This window comes from Seriola aureovittata, chromosome 18 (genome assembly GCF_021018895.1).
Source record: "Seriola aureovittata isolate HTS-2021-v1 ecotype China chromosome 18, ASM2101889v1, whole genome shotgun sequence".
Lineage (NCBI taxonomy): Eukaryota > Metazoa > Chordata > Actinopteri > Carangiformes > Carangidae > Seriola > Seriola aureovittata.
Window position 1 is genome coordinate 17638112 of NC_079381.1, and position 12524 is coordinate 17650635.

The 12524-nt window shown below is 33.9% G+C and overlaps 1 protein-coding gene across 1 annotated transcript; it reads left to right on the top strand.

Moving 5' to 3' along the window:
* The first annotated feature begins 6305 nt into the window (after nucleotides 1-6305).
* Nucleotides 6306-12481, top strand: LOC130186272 (guanine nucleotide-binding protein subunit alpha-11-like). Its single transcript, XM_056403208.1, has 8 exons — nucleotides 6306-6355; nucleotides 6570-6884; nucleotides 9302-9486; nucleotides 10070-10224; nucleotides 10461-10589; nucleotides 10908-11037; nucleotides 11192-11345; nucleotides 11632-12481. Exons 2-8 carry the CDS (start codon nucleotides 6764-6766, stop codon nucleotides 11820-11822), a joined length of 1065 nt encoding a protein of 354 aa, XP_056259183.1. The 5' UTR covers nucleotides 6306-6355; nucleotides 6570-6763; the 3' UTR covers nucleotides 11823-12481.
* Nucleotides 12482-12524: the final 43 nt, after the last annotated feature.

Here is a 12524-nt window from a genome sequence, read left to right on the forward strand (position 1 = left end):
AAATTGAAAAAATGACAATGTGTGATATAGCATAAAACCATCAGAAAACGTCATAATATGGCAAGGTACGAAGACCTCATGGTATAATAAGGCCCTAAAAGCAAAAAAACCTGCATAGTATAGAAAGGCATACAAACATCAAAAAACATCATAGTATAATAAGGCATAAAAACATCAAAAAACATCATAGTGTAAAAAGGCATAAAAACATAAAAAAAACCTCATAATATAATGAGATATGAAGACATCATGGTACATTAAGGCCTTAAAAGTGAATAAAACGACATAGTATATTATAACAAAAAACATGAAAAAACGACATAGTATACTATGGCAAAAAAATTGAAAAAATGACAATGTGTGATATAGCATAAAACCATCAGAAAACGTCATAATATGGCAAGGTACGAAGACCTCATGGTATAATAAGGCCCTAAAAGCAAAAAAAACCTGCATAGTATAGAAAGGCATACAAACATCAAAAAACATCATAGTATAATAAGGCATAAAAACATCAAAAAACATCATAGTGTAAAAAGGCATAAAAACATAAAAAAAACCTCATAATATAATGAGATATGAAGACATCATAGTACATTAAGGCCTTAAAAGTGAATAAAAACGACATAGTATATTATAACAAAAAACATGAAAAAACGACATAGTATACTATGGCAAAAAAATTGAAAAAATGACAATGTGTGATATAGCATAAAACCATCAGAAAACGTCATAATATGGCAAGGTACGAAGACCTCATGGTATAATAAGGCCCTAAAAGCAAAAAAACCTGCATAGTATAGAAAGGCATACAAACATCAAAAAACATCATAGTATAATAAGGCATAAAAACATCAAAAAACATCATAGTGTAAAAAGGCATAAAAACATCAAAAAACCTCATAATATAATGAGATATGAAGACATCATGGTACATTAAGGCCTTAAAAGTGAATAAAAACGACATAGTATATTATAACAAAAAACATGAAAAAACGACATAGTATACTATGGCAAAAAAATTGAAAAAATGACAATGTGTAATAAAGCATAAAACCATCAAAAAACATCATAGTATAATAAGGCATAAAAACATCAAAAAACATCATAGTGTAAAAAGGCATAAAAACATTAAAAAAACCTCATAATATAATGAGATATGAAGACATCATAGTACATTAAGGCCTTAAAAGTGAATAAAACAACATAGTATATTATAACAAAAAACATGAAAAAACGACATAGTATACTATGGCAAAAAAATTGAAAAAATGACAATGTGTGATAAAGCATAAAACCATCAGAAAACATCATAATATGGCAAGGTACGAAGACGTCATGGTATAATAAGGCCCTAAAAGCAAAAAAAAAAAACCCACATAGTATAGGAAGGCATAAAAACATCAAAAAACATCATAGTGTAAAAAGTCATAAAAACATCAAAATACATCATAATATAATGAGATATGAAGACATCATGGTACATTAAGGCCTTAAAAGTGAATAAAACGACATAGTATATTATATCAAAAAACATGAAAAAACGACATAGTATACTATGGCAAAAAAATTGAAAAAATGACAATGTGTGATATAGCATAAAACCATCAGAAAACGTCATAATATGGCAAGGTACGAAGACCTCATGGTATAATAAGGCCCTAAAAGCAAAAAAAACCTGCATAGTATAGAAAGGCATACAAACATCAAAAAACATCATAGTATAATAAGGCATAAAAACATCAAAAAACATCATAGTGTAAAAAGGCATAAAAACATAAAAAAAACCTCATAATATAATGAGATATGAAGACATCATAGTACATTAAGGCCTTAAAAGTGAATAAAAACGACATAGTATATTATAACAAAAAACATGAAAAAACGACATAGTATACTATGGCAAAAAAATTGAAAAAATGACAATGTGTGATATAGCATAAAACCATCAGAAAACGTCATAATATGGCAAGGTACGAAGACCTCATGGTATAATAAGGCCCTAAAAGCAAAAAAACCTGCATAGTATAGAAAGGCATACAAACATCAAAAAACATCATAGTATAATAAGGCATAAAAACATCAAAAAACATCATAGTGTAAAAAGGCATAAAAACATAAAAAAAACCTCATAATATAATGAGATATGAAGACATCATAGTACATTAAGGCCTTAAAAGTGAATAAAAACGACATAGTATATTATAACAAAAAACATGAAAAAACGACATAGTATACTATGGCAAAAAAATTGAAAAAATGACAATGTGTGATATAGCATAAAACCATCAGAAAACGTCATAATATGGCAAGGTACGAAGACCTCATGGTATAATAAGGCCCTAAAAGCAAAAAAACCTGCATAGTATAGAAAGGCATACAAACATCAAAAAACATCATAGTATAATAAGGCATAAAAACATCAAAAAACATCATAGTGTAAAAAGGCATAAAAACATCAAAAAACCTCATAATATAATGAGATATGAAGACATCATGGTACATTAAGGCCTTAAAAGTGAATAAAAACAACATAGTATATTATAACAAAAAACATGAAAAAACGACATAGTATACTATGGCAAAAAAATTGAAAAAATGACAATGTGTAATAAAGCATAAAACCATCAGAAAACATCATAATATGGCAAGTTACGAAGACGTCATGGTTTAATAAGGCCCTAAAAGCAAAAAAACCCACAAAGTATAGGAAGGCATAAAAACATCAAAAAACATCATAATATAATGAGATATGAAGACATCATGGTACATTAAGGCCTTAAAAGTGAATAAAACGACATAGTATATTATAACAAAAAACATGAAAAAACGACATCGTATACTATGGCAAAAAAATTGAAAAAATGACAATGTGTGATATAGCATAAAACCATCACAAAACGTCATAATATGGCAAGGTACGAAGACCTCATGGTATAATAAGGCCCTAAAAGCAAAAAAAACCCACATAGTATAGAAAGGCATACAAACATCAAAAAACATCATAGTATAATAAGGCATAAAAACATCAAAAAACATCATAGTGTAAAAAGGCATAAAAACATTAAAAAAACCTCATAATATAATGAGATATGAAGACATCATAGTACATTAAGGCCTTAAAAGTGAATAAAACAACATAGTATATTATAACAAAAAACATGAAAAAACGACATAGTATACTATGGCAAAAAAATTGAAAAAATGACAATGTGTGATAAAGCATAAAACCATCAGAAAACATCATAATATGGCAAGGTACGAAGACGTCATGGTATAATAAGGCCCTAAAAGCAAAAAAAAACCACATAGTATAGGAAGGCATAAAAACATCAAAAAACATCATAGTGTAAAAAGGCATAAAAACATCAAAATACATCATAGCGTAAAAAGACATAAAAACATCAAAAAACCTAATAATATAATTAGATATGAAGACGTCATAGTACATTAATGCCTCAAAAGTGAATAAAACAACATAGTATAGTGTAGCAAGAAATATGAAAAAACGACATAGTATACTATGGCAAAAAAATTGAAAAAATGACAATGTGTAATAAAGCATAAAACCATCAGAAAACATCATAATATGGCAAGGTACGAAGACGTCATGGTATAATAAGGCCCTAAAAGCAAAAAAATCCACATAGTATAGGAAGGCATAAAAACATCAAAAAACATCATAGTGTAAAAAGGCATAAAAACATCAAAAAACCTCATAATATAATGAGATATGAAGACATCATGGTACATTAAGGCCTTAAAAGTGAATAAAACGACATAGTATATTATAACAAAAAACATGAAAAAACGACATAGTATACTATGGCAAAAAAATTGAAAAAATGACAATGTGTAATTAAGCATAAAACCATCAGAAAACATCATAATATGGCAAGGTACGAAGACGTCATGGTATAATAAGGCCCTTAAAGCAAAAAAACCCACATAGTATAGAAAGGCATACAAACATGAAAAAACATCATAGTATAATAAGGCATAAAAACATGAAAAAACATCATTGTGTAAAAAGGCATAAAAACATGAAAAAACCTCATAATATAATGAGATATGAAGACATCATGGTACATTAAGGCCTTAAAAGTGAATAAAAACGACATAGTATATTATAACAAAAAACATGAAAAAACGACATAGTATACTATGGCAAAAAAATTGAAAAAATGACAATGTGTGATAAAGCATAAAACCATCAGAAAACGTCATAATATGACAAGGTACGAAGACATCATGCTATAATAAGGCCCTAAAAGCAAAAAAACCCACATAGTAGAGAAAGGCATACAAACATCAAAAAACATCATAGTGTAAAAAGGCATAAAAACATCAAAAAACATCATAATATAATGAGATATGAAGACATCATGGTACATTAAGGCCTTAAAAGTGAATAAAACAACATAGTATATCATAACAAAAAACATGAAAAAACGACATAGTATACTATGGCAAAAATATTGAAAAAATGACAATGTGTGATAAAGCATAAAACCATCAGAAAACGTCATAATATGGCAAGGTACAAAGACGTCATGGTATAATAAGGCCCTAAAAGCAAAAAAAACCATCATAGTATAGGAAAGCATAAAAACATCAAAAAACATCATAATATAATGAGATATGAAGACATCATGGTACATTAAGGCCTTAAAAGTGAAAAAAAACGATGTAGTATAATAAGTGTAGCAAGTAAGTGTCATAGTGTAGTAAGGCATGACAATGTGAAACAACATCATAGTATAAAAATGTTTAAAATGTTAAAGTATAGTAAGGCATAAAATTTTGAAAAAAACTTCATAGTATAGTAAGGCATAAAATGTCAAAAAAACGTTTTAGTATAGTAAGGCATAAAACGTCATAGTATAGTAAGGCATAAAAGGTCATAGCATAATAAGGCATAAAAATGATAACAAATGTCATAGTATAGTAAGACATAAAAACTTGAAAAAACATTCTATTATAGTAAGGCATAAAAATGTCAAAAGATGTCATAGTATAGCAAAGCATAAAACTTCATAGTATAGTAACGCATAAAAGGTCTTAGTAAAGTAAGGTCTAAAAAGTCATAGAACAGTAAGTAATCAGCTGATGTGGGTGTAATTGTTCTACTTATCGTGTTTCACCACAGCCTCAGTCAGCCAATCATGTCGTTCCTGTCAAACTTTAAATCCATTCTCTCTACTGCTTTCAGCTGTCATTTCAGGCAGGTTGCTGTGACCCTCCTCCTCCCCTTTGAACTTCTGGCCTCATGTCCAGCGCCTAGGTGGAGCTCATCCGAAGCCATACCGCTTCATCCAGATCCTGACTTTATCACTGGGACTGTAGTTGAAAATGTATATCCTGTTATGTATGCTGGTGCTATTATATCTTGTAACGTATGTTTATACCATATACCTTCTTACATATGCTTGCGCTATAATGTGTTCACTTGAATGAAAACCACTGTGATGTGAACTCTTGGTTTTCCAAAACATTTCGTAATTGTTATCACTGTGATCCTTACCACCTTTTTCTTGCTGTCTTTGTGAAGACTGTGACTGTTTTGGTTTTTAGCGGATTTCCTACAGGATCTTCCCCCTCATTCCAATATGATCACATCAAAACAGGATGTAACCACCAAAGACTCTTCACTTCTCATTCTTGCTGTTTGCACATGGAAATAAAGTGTTTTTGCTGCTTTAATATCTGAGTCTCTCCTGATTGAACTATAGTAAGGCATAAAAAATATCAAAAAACATCATAATATAGTAAGGCATGAAAATTGGAAAAAAAGTCATAGTATAATAAGGCATAAAACGTCACAGTATAGTGCGGCATAAGACTACATAGTATATTAAGGAATAAAAATGTCATAGTATAGTAAAGCATAAAAATATGAAAAAACGTCATAGTATAGTAAGGCAGAAAATGTAACAGTATAGTAAGGCATAAAAATGTCAAAAAAACATCATAGTATAGTTAGGCCTTAAAATTAAAAAGACGTCATAATATAATAAGGCATAAAACGTCATAGCATAGTAAGGCATAAAAAGTCATAAAAAGTAATAGCATAGGAATAAATGGAAATTCTAAATATGTACATCAATTGCATTTTCTTATGGGCACTGCGAAATGTAAATTCAGATCTTATATGATAATGAACCGTTTGATTGATGGCATTAAAAAGCCAATCTCTTTGTTTTGAAGGGGTGGCGTTGTTGCATCCCTACCAATGCTGAGACCAAATACACGCCCTTGGTTACAGGTGCAACAAGTTGCACTTGTTATAACCAGACGTGAAACAAAGCTGAATCTTTCAACCAGAGTTGTTCCTCGTTTAACACCTTCGTGTATTGTAAGACTTATAATGGTGCCATTGTGTTCTTGGTGTAGATTAAATACATTTACACAGAGATGTTGGTAGTATGTTGCAGCTGGCTGTTATGTTTTCCCTCCTGCACTGGAACTCACTGTGGACAAAGAGTTTCAGACACCGCGACCCGTGGGAGTATGAAGCTGTAAGCAGATACATATAAACTTGTATTGCCTTTCACTCCTCCCCTGCACAGGAATGTGAAACGTACCTGAACTGGATCCTGCATGAGGAAGAATGACTGCAGAAAGTCGCCAACTCACCTGTTCCGGGACAGAAGTTTCCCTGGCAGGACTGAGAAAAATCATTATCCATCCACTTCAGTAAGCACCCCCTCCCCGTCAGCTGTGGCGACGTTTAACTAGAAGAAGCTGGTAAAGTTGGACAACAATGGAGGAGTGCTGCATGTCTGAAGAGGACCTGGAGAGACTCAGGATACACAGAGAAATAGAGAGAAGACTCCGTCGTGATAAGAGAGAGTCTCACCGGGAGCTGAAGTTGCTGCTTTTAGGTGAGTGCAAGCAGAGTTCAGTCATTAACGTCCTCATGTTCACTCACTGAAAATGTTAGAAAATAATGAGCTACAGCATGTTTACCCTCCGAGCTGCTCAAAGCTGCCAGTCGGGATGTCAGTCACACGTGGACATTATATTCCCTTAAAATCTGGATGATTCACTACTACTACCAAGGAACTTACTAGAAACTTTGATACAGAGTCCATATAAAATGGATACAGCTTAGGTGAATGTAATCACACTAATTAGGCCTATATGTTTTGACATGTAGCCAGTCAGTTTTATTATGCGTAGTGTTTAAAAAAAAAAACACTAAATAATTTTTTCTGTATGATATCTCTCTCTCTATATATATATATATATCACAAATTCTAGAAGCTATTGTTATGTAAGAAAATCTATAATTTTAACAATACCTTACAGTTGTTTTGATATTTTATAGAGAATCATGGAAATGATTAATTGATGATGAATGAAATAAATGGGAAATGGTAACGCTAATATGATAACATGCTCACTGATGTTATAATGATGGTATAATATCCACAGTGTTCACCATCTTAGTTTATGATGGTAGCACTAAATAGCCAACTGGCACTGAACACAAAGTACAGCAGCTGAGGGTGATGGAAATATCATTAATTTTGTTCATAAAAGTATTGGACAAATCAAACATATTATCTGATGATGACGCTAGAAGGCAAGGCAAGGGATCATCAATATCATGACAATTCATTCTGAAGGGAGCATAACTGTTTGTACCAAATTTCATGGAAATCCAACAAATAATTGTTGAGACATTTCACCAAAACCAAAAATATCCTCTGTCTGTTCTCTGATATTTCAATCTAGGCCAAAGCAGCGGTCCGACCAACAAATAGATGATGTCATGACCTAGAGAATAACTCCACGAGGAGTGTCTGTGTGGATATAGATAGTGGGCAGACTTTGATAGAAAGTAGTTTTAAGTGACAAGATATCACTTACATTTGCAGACTGTGAGCTACTGCAGCATTATTTTTGGAAATGTGAGTTGAGTGGAGTTGAATTAAACAGAAGTGAGCTGACAATCCCAGGAAATGAAAAACAATCTGGATCAATAGATAGCGAGGCTTTGGTTTGTTTTCCTTGGCTTCACTGTAGTTGCAGGTTACCCTTTGCATTCTTGAAATAGTTGGTGAAATGCTGATGAGTATGTAGCTTGATAAGCTCATTCAACTCAAACTAGAGTACTGCATGTTTTTATAAGAGCAGACCTTCAGTTTCATAGACATCTTCCTCACAAGACATTAGGGTCTCAAATAATAATGCGTCATTGCAAAAGACATTCCTACTGAAATGTCAACATGCAAAAAAGAGTCAGCCATGTTAGCAGTGCAGAACACAAAAAAGAGAACAAGGTGTAAGACAGTGCAGAGCGACATTTTGACAACCATAAGGATGAGTAAATACATTATGAAATATATTACGGCTCATAACAATTTCAGACGAGGCCTGTTTTCTTCCCAGAACTATCAAAACAGCCCACATAAAAGCTATTGGTTATGTTGGAAACAGTACATTAGACATGAAGGACTTTGTTTAAAGGTCAGTACTACTTTAAACTTCAACTTGAGTTAGCCTGTTTGGAGAGCAATATCCTGCTGTAAAGGTCAGTCTAATGGTTAACATTTTTAGGCATTTTAGGTGGTTAGCTGACACTCTTATCGAGAGTAATTTACAACTGGCGAGCAGGAAGCAGTTCACTGTTCCACTCAAGGACACATGGCTGATGATAGACATGTTGACTTGCATGGATCAAATGCGAACTTTCAGTGTCCATTAACAAAGACAGAATGAAACACATTTTGTACCTTGCAGAAACCTCAAATACACACAGCAACAAATGCAACATTAATTTATATGGTTTATATAGACTTTTCCCTCTATATTTTCTTTTAGATTTTGGGAAAGGTCCACTTTTTTTTTTTTTTTTTTTTTTTTTTTGGTTCTTTATCTGTTTTTATGCTTTTTTTTCTCCACACAAATGTAAGGAAACAAATAAATCATAAATTATTCAAATAAAACATTAGTAATGTGGTGTTTTATAGAAACAAAGGAACGCATGGTGGTTTATATACACCTGGAGAATTCAAGCACATATGCATTCACTCATGCACACATACTCACTTCTGTGGCTTGGGAAAAAAAATATTACAACCTGTGAGACTTAAACTCATGAGACAATTTTTTTCAGTCTAAAGAATGCAGCATTTTTTGTTTGTTTTGTTGCTTAAATCCTGTCTAGCTACAGCTGATTGAAGTTCCGATTTTTTTTTTTTTTTTAGTGCATGTCACAGATGTCCTATTTCTGGCGTTGCTTTGATCTTATTCCATTTTTCATCCTTTGGTCTCATTCATCTCATTTGCCTAGGGACTGGTGAAAGTGGGAAGAGCACTTTCATCAAACAGATGAGGATCATCCATGGCAGCGGATACAGTGAAGCTGACAGGAAAGGTTTCACTCGGCTGGTGTTTCAGAACATCGTCACAGCCATCCAGGCTCTGATCCAGGCCATGAAGACTCTAGAGATTGACTTCATCGATGACCAGAACATTGTGAGAAGCTGTACACGTTTTTAAAAAAGACAGTGTTGATGTGTTCTGTAGCATTTTATAAAGCACAATATATCAGTGAGATCTTAACAAGGCTGTAACAATACTCGCAATGTCAACATGCTTGGTTTCACCATCTTAGTTTAGCATGTGAGCCATGTTTAAGATGAACCACAAATTAAAATTTTGACCTGATGGTGGTGCTAGATAAAAAGTTTAGTTATTGCCAAAGTGATTATAATTCATCTTAAAGGGGACAAGAATGTTTGTACCAAATTTTATGATAATCAATCCAATATTTGTTGAGTCATTTCGCTCAAAACTACAAATTTCACGGGACCATGAATGTCTACAAAATGTCATGGCAATACATCTAATTGTTGATTCATTTGGTCGCCAACCTATTGACCGGACCTTGCCATCAGAAGAGCCACACACAAAAATTTGCTTTTGTTGAATATTTGTTCACTGAATTAATCTAATTGGATTTTTTTTCACAGCTCTCAGCCTCTTAAATCTCTAATTCAGTCAAAGGTACAAAGTCTGTGTTAAAAAAAATCCCCTGTGGATGTTTTGTATGTGTCAGAGGCACGCCGAGACGCTGAGGAAAGTGGAGGTAGAGCAGGTGTCCACTCTGGCGGACTTGCAGGTGGATGCAATTAGAAGAGTGTGGAATGACCACGGTGTTCAAAGATGCTACGACCGCCGGAGGGAATTCCAGTTATCCGACTCTGCCAAATAGTAAGACTTTTATATGATTCATATCAGATCATTTACATAAACCCAAGGCTCTCCCAGAGAACCAAAGCTAATGCTGTGCTGTATTTTGCATTCATCAACTCAAATAGTGAGTGTGGATTCATGCTGATAAATCTTTGATAGAACAAGTGCAACAAGTTTTCTGCAAGATGTTCCTGTCTATCTAGTTAGGTGCGTGTCAGGATAATAAACTGAATGCACTGTTGTTAACTTTTTAGTTACCTGAATGACCTGGAGAGAATCACAGACCCGCTTTACATCCCGACCCAGCAGGACATCTTGAGGGTCAGGGTCGCTACCACAGGCATCATAGAGTACCCCTTCGACCTTTCAAAAGTGATCTTCAGGTAGGAACTTACACTGTATAACCTGCCACAGCAAAAATATAAGGAAAATTATGATGATTTTCAGACTAAAACAACACACGAAGAAGAATTTTCTCCCTGATTTGGTATATTCAAGTCTCTGATGCTGTTTTGAATCTCGACTGATGAGCTCTAATGAAATCTGAAGATTTGGTGAAATAATTTGGCACTAAAAAAAATTCAGATAGTTCATCTGTTCAACCAGCAGTTCAACAGCCATGTTATATAATATAGCAATTATTCCTTTAGTTGTCAAGGAGCTTTTATATTTTACTTAAGCCGAGGGTCATGTGTCTCTAGGATGGTGGATGTGGGTGGTCAGCGTTCAGAGAGGAGGAAATGGATCCACTGTTTCGAGAACGTCACCTCCATCATATACCTGGCGGCCCTCAGCGAGTACGACCAGGTCCTTTATGAGAGTGAGAATGATGTAAGCTCAAAAGTCTGTTACGCTTCAAAATTATGATTTGAGTCTCAATTTCTTGTTTCTTGGCTTTAGCTGCTGTCCAAAAGTTCTTCTTCATGTTTTTCCCATGAAATTGCATTGTCCAATTAGGCAACACTTTTCTGTCCCTCTTCTTCAGAATCGACTGAAAGAGAGCCTCGCCTTGTTCAAGACCATCCTCTCGTACCCTTGGTTCCACGAGTCCTCCACCATCCTCTTCCTGAACAAAACAGACCTGCTAAATGAGAAAATCTCACAGTCTCATTTGGCAAATTACTTCCCAGCCTTCAGTGGTAAAGCATGCTCTTTTCTTTTAGCTGTGCGTGTGTTAAAACAGCATTCAGCCTGAAATCACTAACTATTTAGTGCAATGATGAAAATAATTGTTAGTTGCTGAATTAATTGAGTGTAAAATCCCCCAATAGAACAAACAAAGCTTTTTCCATGGCATGTACACTACTCTCTAACAACCGTCTCACATTATAGAGTAAACCACTGTACTGACTGTCTATTGTCATGCATCTCTTGGAGTGTAATTTCCTCCAATTACACTGATTCCCTCTGATTGTGACGACACAGGGCCTCCGTGTGACGTTGAATCTGCGAAAAAGTTCATCTTGCAAATGTACGTGGAGCATCACAGCGGCCATCACAAACCCCTTTACTCACACTACACCTGCGCCACGGACACAGACAACATCCGGATCGTCTTCAAAGACGTCAAAAATATGCTCTTCAGAGACAACCTGGAAAAGTTCAACCTCGAGTAAGCAAGGTTGTAGGACAAAGTGATGGTTTCGCCTTTAGGAACGAGAAAGCTGGTTACAGTCCCATGTTGTAACACTTTTGTGGACATTTTATCTATTATGTCAGGTAAGGCATGTTCATATCAGTACTGTATAACACAGACAATGTGTGTCTGTGTACATTTTTTTTTTTCAACACAGTTCATCATGCAGTAGATGTTTAAAAAAGAATATTTTATATTGCTACAGAAGAGAAATGGACAACTGCATTGTCAGTTTATGTTTAAACTCCACTGTTACAGACTATTTCCTTTTCTCAGATTTTGGTGTGATAATCAGCAACTGGTATGAAACTGGTCTGACAAAGTCTTATCTTGCAAGTATGCAACCCACCTTGTCTCACAGCTCTGGGAGGAGGAAGTAAAGGATAGCCTACAGGGAAGTACAAATGTCTTAGCTTATATTTATGTCTGCAACAACAAAAACCATGTAGCCTATGGAATTATTCTTTTTTTCACTACTTTTCACTAAATATAGATATTAAAACCACACGTATGTGTTTTAAACAAACTGGATTCTGCACTGTTTCTTATTTCTCTAGTCACTTTGTACAAAAACTTTTTTTTTTACATCAGAAATATATAAATACAAGAAAAAAAAAACCATACAGAAATATATTTAATCCATTTCATGGATCAAAGGCTGTTTTTGCAAACCCCTACTCTG